The sequence below is a fragment of the Monomorium pharaonis genome, chromosome 2 (genome assembly GCF_013373865.1).
Source record: "Monomorium pharaonis isolate MP-MQ-018 chromosome 2, ASM1337386v2, whole genome shotgun sequence".
NCBI lineage: Eukaryota > Metazoa > Arthropoda > Insecta > Hymenoptera > Formicidae > Monomorium > Monomorium pharaonis.
The window spans coordinates 23380390-23402829 of record NC_050468.1 but is presented as its reverse complement, the minus strand read 5'-3'; the positions used below and the strand labels follow the sequence as shown (position 1 = coordinate 23402829).

General features: G+C 29.5%; 1 protein-coding gene across 1 annotated transcript in view; it reads left to right on the top strand.

The window, feature by feature from the left end:
• Positions 1-5614: 5614 nt before the first annotated feature.
• LOC105840813 overlaps positions 5615-22440 on the top strand; it is a 28594-nt gene continuing 11768 nt past the window's right edge. The window contains exon 1 of the mRNA XM_012687886.3: positions 5615-6211. Within this exon, the coding sequence (XP_012543340.1) occupies positions 6174-6211 (38 nt within the window). The 5' untranslated portion in view covers positions 5615-6173. The remainder of the gene's footprint in view (positions 6212-22440) is intronic.

Sequence of the window (22440 nt, the reverse complement as noted above, 5' to 3'; positions counted from 1 at the left end):
ATCACGATCTTCCGAAGTGGAAATCAAATGATCACTTCTTTCCGACGTGAAACGAAGATAGGAAGACACATAACGGAAAGACGCGGTGAAGAAAAAGCCGATAAAAAGCTGATGGTAATTTTACTGCGTCGATTACGATAAAGAAATAGAAACTAATTATACCGAGTCGTTAACCACTAATTTAAAGTATTTAGTCATATTGATAATATGAATGGAACTGAATGGCACGAGGTCAAATTTTTGTTATTTTACGATTATACGAGTGAAAAAACAATATCAAATTGCGACGAAATTTGAGAGAATTAAAATTGGAAAGAATTATTCTTCTCAGTGTATGATAAATTTTGTCGTTTCCAGTTAATGTTAACATATTGATTTAGAAAAATTTCCAAAGAATTACTCGCTTACCTCAACCAAAGAATATCGTATGGATATTATCACATGTCTATGTGACGCCCATTAAGTTTTCCGTTTTTGGATCTTTTTATATTTTCTTTCTTCATATAAAGAAAAATCGTTAACATATGTAAAGTGATATCTCCTTTTTTTCTCAAAACTTAAAAATTATACTTTATTAATATTGATGAAACCACAAGCTGCTTATATAATTAAAGAAATAAAAACCCATAATTCATATATTTATGGCTTTTTTATATAAAATCTGCTAAAAACAAATTCTTGAAAAGCGGGAATAAAATTTACATAATTTTCTTTTGCAAATTGGATAGTTTAAATGATAGTAAGTATATTATTAATAATATTAGATAATTTTACATGTTTGTAGCGTCGTAAAATTGTTTTATTTATATTTTTCTTTTTCTTATTTTTTTTTCATAATGCAATTTTAAACATGAAAGCGGAATGCGCCATAAATTGGCACACTTGTCGATAAGACAGTCTATAAAGATAGTAAAACCATATAGAATAGAATGAGAGATACAGAATTAAGAAATCTATCTATTGATTTAGTAACTTAATCTAATCTTTATATACTGTTGCATTACACATTGCATCTTGAAGAATAGCATAGAGTAGAAGAGACCAGGGGTAGTTATTATATGGGACACGTTATTACATAGGTAACATTGTACATGACAAAGAATGAAAATTTGTAAAAAAATATAATATTTTTGTAAGAACATTTTACGATAATATTTTAATTACTTAAGTAATAATATTTCAGGTTAAATAGTATATTTTCATAAATAGAAACGATTTTTATATAGCCGAAAATAAAATTAATCAGTGATACACTGAGTGTGTTATTGTAACTCAAATTATTTCTTTAAAATCTTTACTTTACAAGTAATAATTTTTAGTTTTATTAATGTCTTGAAACATATTTGTGTTTAATCAATAATTAAAATATCTGAATATGTTATGCTAGGGCTGGTTGTAACGGGGTATGTCATTATGACTGTCTGCAAGTCACAAAGCAAAGTAAAAATGATATGATGGTTCTTTCTAGTAAAATGTATTATTTTTGTATCGTAATTTATAAAAAGGAGAGGAAAGAAATTTGAAAAATATGTAATTTAAATTTATTTTAACATAGATTATATATATATATATATATATATATACACACACACACACACATACATTCATTTAATAAAAAAATTATTAATAAAAATTGTATGTATGTTTTTTTTAACTTTTATTTATAAATGCATACGAAAACTTGATTTGTAACAATTAGTGCTGGTAACAATTTATCTCAAATATGTTAGCTATTATAAGTATCGTATAAGCTGTAATTGTATGATTATATAATATAATATGTACCATTTTGTAGATATAATTATAATAATATAATTGTTTTATTTTTCTCATTAATGCAATAAACTTAATAATACTATTTAACAAAACAATTATTTTTTAAATTTTAGTTTAATATAAACATGCAGCTATTAAAAAATGCTTTTGTAGTTGATATTTTATTTATTATTTATATGTAAAAAAATTAAAGAAAATGTAACAATTAGTTCTGATCTCCTCTATTTGTATAAAATGACAGAAAACATTTTACATGAAAGTGAAAGGCTTCTAAGAGTCAGTATATACAGTAATTTTGTAAGCGTTTTTACAAGTGACTCATGTGAAAGGAAAAGAAAAAGAAAATGTAGCATTATTACCTATTCTGCTTATTATATCGGTTTTGGGATTCATTTCGTCAAATGCTTATTTTTTCTTATTTTATTTATTCTTAAAAAGTTTTGGGGTTTATTTTGCCAAGATTAAAAAATATGTATTGATAATGCAAATGTATTAACATATTTTTGATAAAACAATCCATTAAAGTTTGCTATTTTAGTTAACATACAAAATTTATAATAAATAATATATTTTTATTTATGCATAAGATTTTTTGATTAATTGCATCGTTTAATAAAAAAATTTTTGGAATATTATCTTATTATTTCAAAAGAAATATAACCGTAAATAAAAATATAATTGTGCTACTACGTAATACGCAAATAAATTATTTTGACTGCGTATTTAAAGGTTAATTAGAGTCAAAAGTCTTAACAGGAAAATATCAAAAGCATGATAGTTTCAGCGTCATAAGCGATTAAAGTTAGCAAGTAGGGATCACGTTCTCGGAGCCACAATTACACGTGCACGTGTAGACACATCGATCGCTCCATTATTTTTCACAGCTCAGTTAATGTTTTTATTGCACATCTAATTTTATCCGTTTACTTACTCTGCTGCATTATTGCAGATGTTTCGAAATAAGATTCAATTTTTTTGATTTGTATTTATATATCACGTACAATTATTTTGTTTGCAAAAAATAAAAAAAAATTCTGTTTAAGAAGTCAAATCGTAGTAGCAGATACGCGGAGAGAATTTTCTCTTAAAATTTATCCTCAAAATCTGGTAATTGTAGGATAATGTGTAACCTCGAGGAATTTTACCATACTCTTTAGTAAAATTTACTATACTTTTAGTAAATTTTATTAAAGGTGTAGTAAATTTTACTATACTTTTAGTAAATTTTATTAAAAAGTGCAGTAAAATTCCTCGAGTTAACACATTATCCCACAATTACCAGATTTTGAGGGTAAATTTCAAGAGAAATTCTCTCCGTGTATGAAAAAATGCGCAATAGCGGAATATCTAGAAGGACAAGATCAATAAGAAACAATATATATTGTTGCATCACCAAATTAATCAATGTCAGGTTTGTTTCTAAAATTACTACTGCTAATTATAAGTGCCTCCTACGATCGATTCGATAAGTGGTTTGATATATGCATTACACGTATCTCATACAGTACAAAATATTCCAACAACATTGTACAGTAACTTTGGAACACTTTAGCTGTATTGCAAGAATATAGCTGCATATTGCTAAAAATGTTTTGCATTATGCGGATATCTCTTCGTATTTCGTGACAGAAACGACGTAGTTGTGTTCGATGGCGTGTTGTGCTCGCTAAACTCAAATTATTTTTGTAGCAGTCAGCAGAGAAAATTGACCAATTCGTATAATGTTCGTAATGTCTTTACAGCTCAAAAGTTCAATATTGCTGAAACATTTTGTGCTATGGAGCTTTATACAACACTAGAGTTGGGCGATTATGTGTAAAATATTAAATAATTTACATTACGTATATATAATGTAAACTAATGTAAACTATTATGTGTCATCTATATAAACAGAGGGATCAGATTCATCAGATTTCATCAGAAATAGTAAAAATTATATTTCGTATTTTAATTTTTAATATTACACATATATTTTTATATTATTAATACTAAAGTCAGATACATTAACAAACTTATAACTTAATCATTTTTTCTATATTGTGTTATCCAATTTGTAATAATTTATGTTGCGTGTGTTGTTTACATAAAAATATTCGTGTATATACATAACAAATAATACACAAATAGTTCATATAGACATAATTTTGAAATGTACGGCACAAATCTGATTTGTTATCTAATAAAACATCGATAGATATTGGACTTATTTGAAAATATCAAATATTTAGTGGATAAATCTAATATTAAATAAAACGTATAAATATGAAACTATTTTATAAATTGTTCTTCTATTGGTGAAAGAATAATCAAAGTGGGGAAAAAAAGAAAAATAAAAGTGAGTAAGACAATGTGAACACGCAATTTGTCATTATAAAAGTGAGAGAATTTGTCAAGGTAAGCAAGATTTCAGGCAATAAAAGGCATCAAATTTTATATTGAAAACATTTTTTTATTATTTTTAATAATATACAATAGTAATAATCAATTTAATTATTAATATTATGTTTATCAAATAAAATGTTGGAATATAGAACAAATTTAGCAATCGTTTGTTTTGTTGTAGAAAGAATAATTAAAGAAATACACATAGAGGTAAAAAATCCAGACCGTACATACAAATAAAAGCAAGTAAAAAAATGCGCAATTCTTTATTCACACACACACACACACACACACACACACACACACACACACACACTAATATATACTAATATATACTATCATTTTCATTTTCAGTCTTTAAATTTCGTCTATCCAGACAATATGCAGAAATATCTATTTGAGTACTATTATCATTTATATGTATATTTAAAAAAATAATTTAATTCTTTGAATATAGAATTTTATTCTTTTCCTTAACTGTTCAATCTTGTTCTTTAAAAAAAATTAACTTTAATGAAGAATTGCGCATTTCTTTACCAGCTTTTATTTGTATGTGTATGGTCTGGATTTTTTTTTCTCTACATTTCTTTAATTATTTTTTCTACAATAAAACAAACGATTGCTAAATTAGTTCTATATTCTAACATTTCATTTGATAAACATAATATTAATAATTAAATTGATTATTACTATCGTATATTATGAAAAATGATAAAAAAATAATTCTTTCAATATAAAATTTGATGCCTTTCATTATACATATATATATATATTCAAAAGATGCAGCCTCATATAATATGAGATTGTCAGTGAAAAAGAAATGCTATATAAAAATTACGACAATATGCTGCTTATTTGCCAAAAGTGTAACGCAACTAATCCGTTATTATTAAGGCAATGATTCAAATAGATGTTGCAATTTTATGCAGTTACAGTGACATTACAATTTATAAATAAATATTTTCATGTTACATTCAAACATGTCTATCTGGTTAAATACAGACAGATTTAATTATCAATATTATGCGAGGAGTATCGGGGCTACGCCGATACTACCGATCGTTGTTTCGGCTCTCGGCAGCGGCATCCGCCGATGGCGTGTTCCCCGTGTCGATAACGGACAGCGCGATTAATATCAATATCAATTACAACAACACACACGGTGTCGTTTCGTTGGTCCAGCGCAAGTCCGCCTGTCGACGGTCGTCGTATACCGATGATACTGATAGTAAAGTAAGTAAGTACCGCATGAATCGGGTGGCCCTTACGCGGAAAAAGGAGAGGAGAGTAGGAGACGGCGCATCGATGCCGACGGAGAGGAAACGAGGAGCTCGCGTGGTTCGCGGCAGCCAATCGCGCGCGCGGATTGTGGTCCGACACGGGTGCGCTGGTGGGGGGTGGGGGGAGGCAGAGAGACGCGGCCAGCTGGTCGCGCGCGCGGCGCGGCGTACGGTGCGATGTGATGCGGCGCGCTGTGGTACGGCGAGGTGCGGCGTGCGGTGGTGCGGTATCGCCGTCTTGTCACCGCTCGCTTGCGTGATCGTGGCGAGGCGAGCGAGCCGGGAGCGTTTCCGTGTCCATCGTTGTCCATCTCATTGACGCGTGATAAGGAGGACTCTCGGCTCACACGGAGGTTCGGAGTTCGTCGGACCTGGCGCGCGCGTGAATCTGTGCGAGATCGGATGAAAGAGAGTGAGAGAAGACCGAGTGGGAGGGGTGAGAGGTAGGCGCCGCCGCCGCCTGCAGTTCCTGCCAGTTCCGATCCGGCGATGCTCCGTATAAGCGTGCTGCCCCGTCGTTCGCTCGGCATCGCGCGGCGTTGATCGTAATAAACGGAATCGTCTCCTCGTTCTCGCATTTCTAGGAGCGTCCGTCTCCGTTCCATCACACGCGAGAACACCGAAGTGACATAGTCTATCTCGTTGCTATTGACTGCTTTCTCTCTCTCTCTTTCTCACCTCGCGGTGACAGCCAGGTGCGCGTGCACTCGCAAGACCACGGCCGACATCGACAGGATGAACTACGGGGACATGACGAACGTCGATCCTGCCAGGTATGTTGCGGGGGTTTCCCCGGCTTTTAGCTACACCTCGACGCTACGTTCGACTCTTTCTCTCTGTCTCTCTCTCTCTCTCGCTCTCTTTCTCTCTCTCTCTCTCTTTCTGTTTCTTGACCGTAGAAGTCGGCGCGCGGCCGCATTTTCGCGCCGAGTGCCGACGTACCGTACGTATGCACATACGAGTATCGTGAAAATTTGTTCTCTTCCGTTCGTACGGTACGGTACGGCGTGTTAGCGGTGCCCGTATAGTCGCGATTGGCTAACTTTTGAGCAATATGGTATACGGGGCCGAGCTAAATGAAATCGCGCTCGAACGTTGCAACATAGATCCCCAGACCCACGTACGGGCCGGGCCTTGACGAAACTTTTCCGCGATATCACACGAGAATGACTTCGTCGACGGATCAGCACGAGACCCGCGAATCAGTGTGCTCCGGGCGTTGTACGCGGGAGCGTTGTTAACGCTTTTTTTTTCTTTTTTCGCCAAACGGAGAACGTGCTCTCCTTCTCCCCACCCCACCCCGTCGTCGTCGCGGCGCGTGCTTTGCGCAATGTTTCCGTGGAAGTATTTTTTTTTTTTTTGTATTATTATAAATACTTTCCTCGTGGCCAAGTGGGAATTTGTCGCGTGACGAAAGGAGGAGCCGTTTAGGACACAGCTCTTCCCAGCAAAAATGTCTCGGTGGAGAATGGAATGCATATTTCATACATGCTAGCGGTCTCCATTTTCAGAAAACTAGCTTTGCAACTCTTGTACCAGCCGCGCAGGCATTACAAAATATGATGAATGTTGAAATTGTAGCTCGTACGAGGTATGGCGCACGTTGAACGTTTTATACGCTTGCAAACTGTGCAATTATGCACAGTATGTGTATTGGGGTCGTTAGTAACTTTAAGTTTCGGTTTAAGCGGTTTTTTTTAATCACCGTGTGTATTTGAACTTGATTTTTTTAATTCTGCACATGCGAAAGATGAAAAGGCACGAGATAAATGATTTTTAATTGAATTATTTAATAGATTATAATTTTGATTATATATTTGTAATTATTTTGTTTGTTATATACATACTTTTTTGTGCACGGAGAAAATTTTACGGTAAAAATTACTATGTAGCTACAGACTATAAGAAGAAATTTCAGAGAATTACACCATATGTAGTGTAAATACTGTGGCGATTTGATGAAGGTTATAGTAAAAATCTTCATAATTACTTCCTTAGTCTGCACTTGCCATTTACATAGTAATTTTTACTATAAAATTTTCTCCATGTACACAATGTTGCATTGTAGAACATAGAGTATATACTTTGAAAAAAGTTGTTAACTTGACTAAATTTTTCAATTTAATTAAATTTCTTCAGTTTAAGTATTTATGCATTTAACTTAAATATGAAATACTTGAACTTTAATTTAAGTATTTATATATTTGACAAACACACAAATAGTTAAATTGAAGAAATTGAATCAAGTTGAAAAATTTATTCAAATTAACAGCTTTTTTTTATCGATGTAGAACCTAATTAACAAAAATTAATGAGGCCATGAATGTATCTTTAAAAGAAATAATTATTGACTTATCTGGACAGAAATGATATGGAACCAGATGAAACTTGAAATGTAAAACTGGTTTTGCGAAACACAAAATTATCTGTATAATCTATAACTGGATTAGTTATCACGTACTTTTCATATTGAAATATCGGATTTCTTTTAAGAGTTTCTTAATATTCTCAATTAATTTGGCATAAGCCAACAACGATTTTATTTCTTTTTAAAATCCTTTCTTCGAAATCTATGTGGAAACGAATAATAAATTTCATAATCAGATTTATTAATTTAAACTTATTTCATGCTAGAAATATTCTACTTTGTCTATTATGTACATATATATAATTAATATTAAAATTATGTAATTATATAATTAGTGTGATTTGGCCTAGTGTTGGCCAAATCTTGATTTTATTGTCACATCCGGCAACCCTATATGGATATGTATTATTTAAACATATTATTAAAAGGTCATTTTTTGAACACATACACATACACACAAAAACGAGTACATTTGTTGCTAGCTACACTAAAAAAATAAAGAATTGAATTAATAGAATGATATATATAAAGCACAATGCTAAGTAAAAGAATTTAAAAATTTAGAAAAATTTAATGAATATTAAAAATGATGAATTTTGCATTACAAATTATTGGACATATATATATATATATATATATATATATATATATATATATACACGTACGTATAAATGTGTACATAATAATTCATTATTTTTTAATATTTATTAACCTGTTTTAATTTATAAGTATACATAATTATGTGTGTATAATTATATATATATTTTGATATATATATATATATATCTGTAATAAATGTACGATGCATATGTATATTTACAATATGTATATTGAAATATATGTATAATATACACTTACATATGTACATATTTTATAGTTTTATTTAAAATCGTTTTTTACAAATTGCGCGGCTATTTAAAAAAATTGGACGCGAAACGATCGAATGGCGAAAGACATCGTCACATGCGCATCGAGGCACAAAGTAGTACTCGGAGAAGTGAATTTGGAAAGAATCGCCAGCGCAATTTGACGCGAAGCACGTTCCGCCTTTCGGTCTTCGTCTGTAGAAAGTCTGGCATTAACTATGACTTTACCCGTGACACCATTGCCGCGACTTCGCCGCCACTGCGAAATCTTGTAAGATACAGCGAAACCAAAATGATGCCCTAAACACACGTAAATTTGTTACGGCAAGTGCAAGTCGTTTAGCATTTATTGCCAGAAATACTTATCTATCGATTAAAGCCGGTTATAGTAATACGCAATTAGTGGTAAAGAGTCTGGTCAAAGTTATCTTTTCTCGACTGTATTTTTCTCGACACGTGATAATGTCGTGATCAGAATGTTTGTGATAATTTGATAGGTTTGTCGACATTGTAGTCCATTCAATATTACATAATCATTATGTATGTAATAATAATTATGTAATAAAATTTTACTCGATGTCTTCATGAAATAAATGAAATGAAATCAAACTATTGAAGAATATTATTTATAGAAATCATATCTGTAATAAATGTGTCTATGCACAAATATCAGATTGTTGGAAACGTTAGACAATGATATCTTATATATTCAAACAGATTGTAAAAAATTTGTGATATTTATACATTAAGTTTGTTTTAAAAGAGATCGTAAAATATTTTATAATGTAAATATTAAAGATTTTTATGCATGCATGTGTTTTTGGGGATATTTTTAGCATATTTAATTTACATTTTAAATTTGTTATTTATTATGTCAATTTTTTAATTTTTATAGTATGGTTTTATGTATTATAAATTATGAAATAAAATATTTTTATATTTGTGAGTAGAATATTATGTTAATCTTTTTATTTTTATAGTATGGTTTTATGTCTTATAAATTATGAAATAAAATATTTTGATATTTGTGAATAGAATAATCAGATAGTTATTCTATAATTTTTTTATAAATAAGCATAAAAACATTTTTTGCTTATATAGATAGTACGTATTTTGATATGTATTTAAAAACTTCTTTAACATAGAGTCTTATTGCTTTTCATTTATTGTTGTTAGTTTAATAACAAAAGTCATTATAAACTTTAGGAACTCACAGAATTGTAATTCTTTTGAAATATTTTGGGTACATTTATCGAAAGGTAAAAAAAATATTTTTAATGTGTAGAATAACTTTGTAGTGCAAATTATTATATATAATTGCAATAAAGATAATATGTAGAAAAGTCGTTAAATGTTTTTAAAACATCTAGATATTTTATGAATTGTATCTTTGTTATCTAATATATACATGATGCAAATAAATATTTTTTTACAATTGTTTAGATATTCTTCGAGAATGAAAGAGTTAATTTAATTCACATTTTAATTTAATATTAAATCTTCTTTATTAATTCTGAATTATGAATTTTGCCAAAACTACTTTTCAGTCTTTTTTTCTTTTTAGTGACTGGAAATAGACATATCTTCTTAGATAATAATTTTGGAATGCGCAATGAATTAAATGCTTTTTAATTTGCTCAATTAAATCCGCTTTTTAATTTGCTGCAATAGCAAAGCCTATTAATTTAGATATTTATTTTGCATTAATAAATAAAATAGAGACGCTTTGCGTTTCAAATGTCAGATTTCTCCCAGGTGGTTCTAAAAGTTTCATTGTCAGCCTCGAAAAGGTCAAACAATCGTATGTTTTGCCGAACTTGAAATACCGATGTCGTAATTCGCCAGCTACGAATGTCGTTATCGTGCACTTGTTGTAATGCCCACGCGACATTGGTTTTCCATTGCATGACCAACTTTAATGACATTAATTGATAAAAATTTCGTCATTTTTGTTATTATTTTAATACTTTAGTGATGTTATAATTTTTAAAAAATTTAATGAAATTGACGAATTATAATGAAGTTTTAATGAACTATAATTTGGTAAGCTTATATACATACACAGGAAATGATATGCGCATGTGCATGTATATGTACATGCGTGCGCATAATAATTTATCATTAATTTATATTTATAAATAATATTATATATGCATATTAATATATTTATATTCTATATTAATAATATATAATAATACATATATGTGTATATGTATACGTATATATTATGTATATGTATACATACTCTTACGTAAATCTTCATATTATTTATTTTATATAATATAATACATGTAAAATTAATAAAAAAATCTTTTGTAGTTACATATATATTTTAGAATTTTTAAATATATAATTAAAACTACGAATTCTATAACTGTTTTAAATTGATTAGATTAGAACAAACATTTGAACAAAATTGATAATAGCTAAATTGCATTTTGTATACAATTGCATTTTGTTCTTATCATAAAAAATTTTTATTTTTTGTACATATTCTATTCTAAATGCAGCATCTTGTAACAAATATCTAAATTGATATCTCAATTGAATTCAAGTTATTGTCGAAGGAAATATTTGTTTCCGCATAAGTTTTATAGATAGGAGAATTTATAAAATTTATAAAAACTATTTTCTGTGTTGCGAATATATTAGAGAGATAATAGTTTAAAGAACATTTGAATTTTTTAATACGGAAAACTCTTATAACATAGATGTATTAATACATCTTGAAGATATGTTCAATTCTTAGTTTTTCTTTTGTGCTTTCAATCAATTTTTTATGAACTTCTCGATTGATTCTTAAATAGCAATTCTGTAATAAATTTTCTATCTTTTTGTAAAAAAAAAAAAAAAAAAAAAAAAAAACCCAATGGTGCCGTAACAATACGAGGAAGAGAAACACTCCTTTCACGCTTTATTTGTTACGCTGCAAAATCATTTCTAGACGATTCGCTCGCGCAATTACGGTCGTTATATAATGTAAAATGCACCATGCAAATGCACTAGCGAAGAGAGACACTTTTGTTGGCACATATATCATAAGTTGATTTTTATGTTCTCTGTGTATTTTATTATGGTAGCCAAAGTTCAATCTTTATGTTTCTTCATTTGCAATTATAGCCATTATAGATGTAAGCGTATAAACGACGTAAAAAACAAATGCTTCGATAAGGAGAAGATAAACTAATATATGTCACTTCTACAAAAGAGCGCAAAAGAATAAAGTGTCTTTTATTCTTTTATGTTTGGTTAAGGAATGTTAAAGTTTACTATAGAAACATATCTTCAAGTTTGTCATTTACAATTACAAAAAGTATAGATTGTTTACTGAAAAAAAAATTGTTTTTCTTTGTACATAATATTTTAAAATATTTTTACAAAAAATTGTAAAATTTAATCGGAAATTGTATAATTAACAAAAAATTGTTACTTTAAAAAATATTTGTATTTTTCTTTAAAAATATTACGTTAATGTGTGTGCGATCTATACATTATTATAATATATATAAAATGAGCAAAATTTTTTGCTGCGTTTGTCTACAAATAAAAATGAACGTAATAGAAATGAAGGTGATATGCAAATTAAAGTAGCTTCTATTTAAAAGATTTGCAATCACAGAATTGTTTAGACATGGAATAGATAAAACGGTTTCTGCTTATGTATATTAGGAGAATATATTTATCGAAATTGTACAAATAAATATTTATGAAAAGTTATTCAATAGATTTCGAGGTCAACACTTACATTTTACTTTTGCATTTTGATATATTTGTACAATTTTACAATTACGCAATTATATGAGCTGTCAACGTTTTTTTAAAATTTTCTAGTTCTGAGATTTGAATCTCTGAAAATAAATATTTACTTGCGACACTTGTTCAAAAATAAACGATTTTCGTTTCTCGTAATACGTATCTTATCAGGAGGAACTCAAAGGTTCTCTTACCTAATCGAAAACACGCCACGAGAAAGTGATTTTTTTTTTCACTTTTGTGATAACCGAGCTCACGTTAACTGGATTGCGAAAAGTGTTTACACAAATAATGGCGCGTTATTTAAGCATACGTTTTGCAACTATTCGGGATTTTATTTGTTATATATCATGATATTTCCACATCAGCCGCGAGCTTAGTAAAATCACGCGACGTGCGAAACATAACAGGAAAGGCGTATGAGAAATTGTCTTATCGAATCCGCGAAATCGCGATCGGCAGGATCGATGATACTGTCCAAAGAGCGACACGTGCCGCGCTTGATTAATCGATCGATAGATGCGATTGATATTATCATTAATCCGAGTACCTCTCGTGAAACCGTGCGAGCGATGCGTGCCAGTCATGTGAGCATTGCATGCTTTGATAAAAATTACAACTGTGACTAATTGCTTTTAAGTGTTGATACTTTATGAGCGTCAGAAGGTTATCCCAACGAGACGGTTCGCCGACCTGATGGAAATACAGAGAGCGATAGTTTGTTTAGAATGGTCGTCAGCGAGGCGTGTAATTATACGCGACAGATTAGAGGGATTTTTTTTACATATATATCGATAATATCGCGAATGCAGCATCGTGTGATTGGAAAAGTACCTGCGGTTGTTTTTTTATGACAAACACACAAGGAAAAAGATTGTTCTTGAAGGAATGTAAAGCTGATCTCAATATTTACATATACATATAGTTTTATTTTGTTTCCAAATTATTAAAAAAAATTGTTTTCTTAAATTTTTAACGGGACATCTTGTTTTTTGTTTACACATCAATAGTCAAAACAAGTTGCAGATAACTGAATTGTCATAACTGAAGATGAAGATCGTTCGAGATTGAAAAGCGTAGAAATATTTTAAATTTTTTAATTTGATTTTTTGATATATAAAACATTATGCGAAAATAACTCATTCTCTCATTTCGTATGTATTTTGAGCTACGTAGAGTTATTTTTACTCCTATTGTATCACGTTTTTAAAATTATCCTGTGCAGATTTTATCAATACGATATAAGAATTATTTTATCCAAATTGTTATATAAATATGATAGTAATTGTTAAACAAAAAATCAACAAGATCAAAGTACAAATTATGAAGTACAAGTTTCTTTGATATTTTTTATATGTTGTTTTTGTTATAAATTAATGTTGATAAATGAGATTTTGTGTACTGTTTGAAACTTTCCGCATTATTAATATTATACACTTCTCGATTAATTATGATTGCTTTGATAATATTTTATATAATAATTATACAGAATTTAACGCTCAAGTAATAATATATAGTACATATAATTCATATCTAATGGAATTCAAACTTCTCACATAATTAAATTTTTTAATTTGTTATGAAAAAATGTATTTTCTTACACTACTTATGACAAGCATAAATAGAATATACATAAAAAAACTTGTATTTGTTATATAATTAATATGTAATTATCTTTATAATCTTATCTATCTATTTATCTATCTATATTTTATATTGTGTGTGTGTGTGTGCGTGTAATTATCTCGTGGAAAATTTTAAAATATTTATCAATATATATTTGCGATACATCTTGTTCAATTTCCACTTCTAAGCTCGTTACTAGCTACGTAAACATATTTTAAAGAATACATTTGCGTAATTATAATTTTTTACGCTAAAAACTGATTTTATCCGAAGAACGAAGTTCTTATGATTGATTTTGCAGGAACATTATGCTAAAGTAGCTGTATCAATTTAATAAACGTGTCGATATTTTATTAGACTCGTTATCATCAATTTCGATATTGAAGTTCAAATTGACACAAAAAGTTAAAATTAATCGCAAAAATTGATCATAATGTGAGTAAAATTTATGAAGTGATTATTTTTGGGGGAAATTGTACAGCTAAAAAAAATCTTGTAGAATGTATTTCAATACGCGTTTCGTGTTTTTCGCAAAATTTTGAATTTATATTCGTAAAAACATGCGATCGACCGAAACGCATACTACGGTCGTCTGAATGTAAAAATTTATTGGCGAAACTTCCGATCCGGATTGCTAAAAGGTGAATGTAGTCATACGCTTGGAATAAAGATATTTGGGTCGTTCCGGAAGCAAGCTATGAAATAAACTGCATCATATCGCGTGCTCCTCGATCTATCGACGTGCAAAATTATTCTTTTTCTGCAATTAAATTCAGAATCGGAAATGTGATGGTATGCAACACTCAGCCGTTTGGAAAATCAGTAGTATATTCTCTGCATCCGTCCGACCGGTCGTTGGCATAGTAATCACGCACTATAATCCGTCACATACTCGTGAATCGCATGCTCGATTTCTCCTTTCTTGTTGCCATGTTGGTGTTATGCATCAACGTCGTTAGTTAAATACATTGCTGTGTTTGTCACGAAAAACACGCGTCACTTTTGTCATTGGGTGATCTCCGATGACGCGCAAATTTACTGGAATGTTCTTTTGCACGAGGTCGTTTGTTCGCACATATATATAGACACGATGACGATTAAAATTCACGGGAGGAAATCGAGAGGTTCAGAAACAAAAACGAATGGTAGAGCTGTATCTTGAGATCAATGATTCATACATTATCATATTTCTGTCTCGATTTATATCGCACCAGAAATACGCTCTCGCGAGCCTTATGGATCATTCTTACGAGTCATGTTCACTAGTTGATGCAACTATGTTATGTACACGGTTTTTTTTAAGCAATTTTAATTTTTCTTGGAAGAAGCTTTACTTTAAGACCTTCGATTGATTTCTCGTAAAGCTACGTTATTAAAAAAAAATTGATGCTCAACAAATTTGATACTAATTGATTCGCGTAATTTTCTAATCATTTATGAATTATTTATTCTATAAATTTTAATAATTATACATAGTGACACAGTTTAATGCAATAAAAACGATTCAGTTATTTAAATTAACAGTTTGCGTTACTAGTTTTCTTAACAGTAATTTTTATCGCGTTAGTATTTGTACATCTCTTAATTCTTTATCGCAATAACGTCATCTTCAGCGTCGAATCGCCATAAGTCATGCAGCGATAATTTCGCACTTGCGTTAGAACGATAGCAAATGATGTGATACGTCATTGTAAGATTAACTCGCTTAACTGTTTCTGCAGGGCGTTGCATTTAAATCGAATATTATTTTCTGCCTTCTTGACATTATAAATATAGCTTACGAAACTTCTCAAGAGCTTTTTGAAAATTTATACAGTTACCTTTAATTGTCTGTTATACTTTCTGAAGAAATTTTTATTTTCTGAAGAAATTTTAATAAAGCTAAGATAGAGTCATATAAAAGTAAAAAAAAATCGTTTACTGTAAAGCTAACATACAAAAATAGAAAAAGCAATTTTACAAGTGAAAACGGATGTTTTTACGTCAGAATTTGAATTACACGCGTATTCGAATTTTTTGTCATCGTCGAATCGTACATTGAGAAAAAAAATGTTAATTTGACTAAATTTTTCAAATTGATTAAATTTCTTCAGTTCAAGTATTTATGCATTTAACTTAAATACGCAAAATACTTGAATTTTAATTTAACTATTTATATATTTGACTAAAATACATAAATAGTTGAATTGAAGAAATTTAATCAAGTCGAAAAATTTAGTCAAATTAACAACTTTTTTTTCAACGGAAAGAACGTTTGAATCATTTTGGTGAAATATCTGAAAATTTAACTAAATACAGATCTGAAAATTATTTACTCTTTTTTTGTACAGGTCTCACAAATTTATGATTACATAATGATTGTGATAAATATTTTCTTGTCACTCCTATAATTCAATGTCTCATTAATCTTATCATAGAAAAAAAGAATCTTTTTTTATTGCGCGGAAAGAATGTACTGGATTGTGTCGAATATTATTACACTTTTATAAAAATATATATTTTTTGACAATTTTTAAAAATAGAATTGTACATCAATATATAATCAATGGTCATATTATTAAATGATATATAATACATATATTACAATAACAGATAAATAAAACATTAGTCAACACATATAAAATAAAACATTAGTCAACTTCTACTGATGATAAAGAAACAATTCTTACATTTAAACAATTAATGTTTTATAATAAAATTAATTTTATAATTATTATTTGTATCTTTGTATATTTGTATATTCTTGTTACGTTCAACTTTTGCGTCAAAATAGAGTGTTTCTGAGAAACTATTCAATATGTTCAGATATACTATTCGAGTCTTTTTTTTAATGCAGATGTACTGAGCATACAAAGCATTACGATTGTTAAGTGCAGACGTACCGAAAAAAAGTATTTGCTTATTCAAAACACATCATGTTTTACATGGCCTTTTAACTCATTATTCTGCGTGTGAATTATTTATACAATTTCCTCGCGCAACACTTTATTGTATGTCGCTTTGTGTTAATCAATTTATATGTGCTTTGATGACATATTACTCTTGCATAATTCTTCTGAAATAATATCAGGCGACGCAAAAAAGAAATAAAAGAGGCATATATGAGATTTGATAAATTGTAAAATTAAATACATTATATATTTTTAGAAATTTTGTCACTTTTAATCCTAACAGATATTTTACTTGTCTTTATATTTTTGTAAAAAATTTTGTTGTTTAGAAAAAACTTTTATCCAAGAATTGATTTATATATTTTTTATATGTAAGAAATGCATGACGGGGGAATATTTGAATCATGTTTACGCAATTGAGTTTACGCACACTCCGATTACATCTATAATTAGTGACAGAGAAAGTAGTCAATGTAATATCAAGCTAATATGAAATACCATAAATTTGCACGAGGGACTTAAAATTCCGAAATAAAAAATTAGTCAATTTCCATACATAAATAAGTAGATAGATGAACATAATCTATGGTATTTATGAAAATTTTTATATTATTATAAATTATTTGGCTGAGATGCTAAAGAATTATTTGAAAAGTTGTAAATATATGTACATAATTTTTTGTTTATTTGATTTTGCAAAAGCTAAGCAAACACTACACTGTTAAACTCATAGTGTCAAATTTTACTCAATTGAGTCATTTTTAACGATTTTATAGGTCGCCACTGCTTCTACCCAATAAGAAGGTTAAATTTAACAAATCAACGAAGGTTAACTTTAAAACAATTAACGACATATTGAGTAAGTATTTACTCAATATTAGTCAAATTAATTACTTCATTTAGTCAAATTAATCAAATATTGGGTAGGAGCAATGGCGACTCAGTAGAAATTAACAGTGTAATATTATCTAAATATGTTACCCAAGGTTGGACTATTGCTCTTTTTTTGCGACGTCTATTAATTTTCTATGTGAATAATTTTATTCTTTTATATATTACAAACAAAATTTAAAATATAATTATAATAAATTTGACAACGCTTTGTCTTGCGTATTTCACGTTTTCTATTTAAAATGTATTCCGCAAGTAGAAACAGGTTTAATGTTTTGTTTATAAGTAACTTTTTGTAGAAGTAACTTGTAGAAAGTAACCGAGATACATATAATTAAAAATTGTGTACATTATAAAAATTTAAATTTCACGTACTTTAATTTCTTATGGCTCATACCGCATAATATTTATACATACGCAATACGTAAGTTTTAAAAAGCAAAAGTATATGAATATTAATAAATTAGTATGTATATATACAGAAGATTAGTATGTATATGTACATTTATGGATATATCTAAACAAATTTTACGTAATGTTATATTAGTTATAATTATTCAAATTTGAAACTATTGTAATCTTGATATTATTAAGATTTTAGATTTAACAATCTATGCAGAATCTAAATTTAGGTAAAGATATATCTGGCATATTTCTATTAATCTGCGATACAAAAATTGAAATATGAAGAATAGCTATTTGAAAAAAAATATGCAACAATTAATATTTATCTTGTTTTGTATAACTTGTTGAAAAATTTATATTTACAAATATAATATATTTGTAATAATATATTTTTTTAAATATTAGAAAACATGATAATTTTAACAACTAAATTTCAAAGAGTGATAAAATCTGACAATTGTGCGAGCCATTTTTTATTGAAACTGAAATTTCGATGCTCATTAATTTGACAATAAAACAATAATAGGTATAATTTTTTTCTCTTATATATAGACCTTTTGTTATTGGATATTTACGATTTTTTTTTCTAGAATGATTAGATTTTTAAGTCCTAAACTTTTTGTAAATAATTAAAATGTATGAATACATTTAAACAATGTAAATTCTATTTTAATTCGTAATGATCTAATGATCTATGCAACTAAATTACTAAATTATGTATTAATAAGTGAAGAAATAATAGATTAATTTAGTAAATGTATATGTAAATATCAATATAAATATCAATAACAATTGAATTATATTATGGCAATTAATAACAGAAAATAAATATGTATTGGTAAATGTATATTAGCTGAAAACTTATGTAAAAATCAATAAAAATATGCACTATAAAAATAAATAACAATTTTTGAATAATAATTTAATAAAAATAATAAAATATTTCTGTGCAAAAACTGTAATAGAAATAATTTTATATTAGTAACGTAATGTTTTAAATAGTGGAAAAATTTAGAAACGATTAACAAGTGCGTCAAACCGTAATAAATTCCGCGCTATTTGAATACAAATTCCACAATGTCATTTAATGAATATATTGGCGTGATAAGGAAGGAAAAAATGTAAATACTGTATTGATTAATCTATGCTGGTTGACATTAACTTCAATTAGTCTTTCTTGATACTGGCTGCAAGTACCGGCGACAAGATAAAATTAAGTTTAATTCTTTTGATGAAACGCCCACTGCGGAAAATTTTTTACTTGATTGGTTAGCGAAACCAATCAACAATTTTTTTATACTTTGCTATTGGTGCGTGATTTTCCGGTAGATAATAGCAACGATACGAATCGTGCGAACTAACGGAAGTTATACCATCGTTTATTACATCAGCAAAATTATGGCTCTTTAATAAAACATACGCTGAATTCTAAGCATATATGTTTATGTGGGTATATTATATACACCCACATATATATTATTAATCTGTACTTGATTTAAGACATACACATACGAATAAAATAGCAAGATGATTATTTAAAAGTCGATTTTTATTTTGTTTAATGTTTAGTTTTTGTACAAATTAATATACACATTATTATTTTATAATGCAGTTTATTATCTTTTCAAATAGAATATTGCTAAAAATATTTTGAAAAATTTTTGCTTTGAATTTTTCAACTAAAAACCACATAATGCAATCCGTGGCACATTTTCGTTCTGTATTGCAGATTTAATATTTCGTATTTATAAAATTTTACGGTGTTGATACATTTTTGCACGAAATATTGGTACATGTGCTATCGACGGCACTGACAGATGTCCGATAAGATGATAATTGGTCACGATCTGGCTGTTGTATGTGATAAACAACACTTTTTTTTAATGTTAAATTGTATACGTGATTTTTACGCAAATTCATATCATTTTATGATTTTTAATAAGTCCACAAAAAACATCAGTGATTATGCATGAATTATTTATATGGTGCAATCTTATATAAATCTATTTATTTATTCATATACAGATGAACCAATGTATATGATGAAGCAAATTGAAATCAATGCGGAAAAGAATATGCTAATCAATCATCAAGCCTTGATTTTTTTTCTTAGTTTGTTAAGTAAAAAATTAATTGTTAATGATTGAAAAAATGTAAAGTACTAATAATTATGATGAGATTGAAGAGTAAAAAGTTGTTTGAAAACGTAGTAAATTCAAAAGAGCATAAACAGATATTCAAATTTCATAAAGCTAACGTGAATTTTGAATCGGAAATCTCTGTTACGAAATTTAATTTGGGAAAGCACTGTATGCAGAAGTGTTCGAAATTATCGCGGTTATTATTAATGAGATTTCGTGACATATCGCTACGTATCGAGTAATTTAATATCACGAATTAATAATTAATCATTGAGTTAATCAATATTTAATAATCAAATGGAATTAGCTTACAAGTATTAACTTCCTTTAGATAAAGAGAGATCGCATTTCGCCGAGAAAATGCAACGCACTTTTTCCTCGATACCCTTTAATCATGATGTAAAGGTGCGTTTCCTCTACCTAGAGTACACGGTAGAGAAAGAGAGAGAATGAGAGAGCGGCGGATGATGAGGTAGAGCGTTACGTATGTCAATCGTCTTAGAAAGTTCACCGTGGGGTGGTAATACTGATGCAGAAAGTGGACGGTGATTTACAAAGTAATAGTGACGCTGCGAATCTTGTTTATTTGGGACATGCGTGAAAATCTAAATTATGTTCTACTTTTGGAGACCTTCAGATCTTATCGATATACTCCACACCTGCGCGAGCACAAAAGGAGTCCTCGATCCAATTAAGTGACAATTATAATCTTACGCTTTTCTCTTTCTCTTATTATTGTTAATTGTGAAAGGGTCAAATTTAAATTAACTTTCTTAAGTTAAATATTATTAGTCTATTTTTAGTATTATTTAGACATTTTTAACGATTTTGTATGTGTTGAAATTGACTAGTTTGACACAAAAATGTGTTTAAAAAAGCAACTACATCAAATCAATTCATTTTTGTGGTTAGATTACGTGTGCATATAGTAAAAAGTTATATATATTTTTTTCGTAAAATTATTTAATTCTATTGTCTTAATTAAATCAACGATATATTTGGTAGACAGTGGTGATTTATAGGAAATAACTCCAATTTGTGTAAAACTTAACATTATGGATTTAGATTGGTGTAAGACGGGTCTCTTCTACAAATCATTGTGAAGGATGCGTCGTAGAAAGAGCACATAACGTGAAAAATAATGTTGCCGAGTGGTTCAACACTCCGAAGCTTTTTTTTTCAAATGTAAAATTAAGCAAATATCTCGGATTGTGTTGATTGCACTTAGGTACGTACTTGGTTTCGCGGTTTAGATTCTCTCGTCGGGAGAGAAAGAGACGGATATTAAAACAAAAGTACCGGCGAACAATCTTCTCGCTGTAAAATGTTTACTCTTCACTGAATACCGATGTGCCATGTTGATCTTGCGCCAATCGTTAAATCCGAAGTCCAGGGTAATTCCGCGGGAATTTTTTTTCTCCCGCCTTGTTAGCGAGTTCACCTCAAATAATTACAAACAATTTCGTTTCCCAGGAAGAAACGGTGACGTATTTCGTATACACACACTGTATGTAGTTGAAATATTATCGGGAAGTGAGATATGTACTTTCGCTACGTCACATCCTTTTAGCGTAACTCAGCATGTAATCTTCATTTTTCTGCAATTCTCGTCTCGTTTTATTGCCTGACTTAATAACACGTTTGTACACGTTTTGCGCGCACACACGCGCGCAAAAAATCATTTTTTATTTCATTATCTCACATATGACGTACCCATTCGTTCGGCACAGGTATATCACCTTCATTCGTTCTTAAAAAAATTAGAAAAAAAAGGGAAAACCGGTTGATGACGATGTTGGTAGCGACTAGTCCATCATTAGGATCACTCGAGTCGCAGCAATGTCGATTGACGTCAAAAACGCGGGCGAGGAGCGGGGGCCTCCCGACAAGCGCGACTTTCGATAATCGACCAAAGGTTGCGATCGCGGTGGAAGACGGCCAGGGGTAAATACCAGAGGAATAATTGTTGAGAACGGTCCCATCATTATCACATAATACCCGCTCTCGTCGGCGTGGGGTCAGCGCGCAAGCAGCAGAGAGCTTTGCATGGCAAATATATAA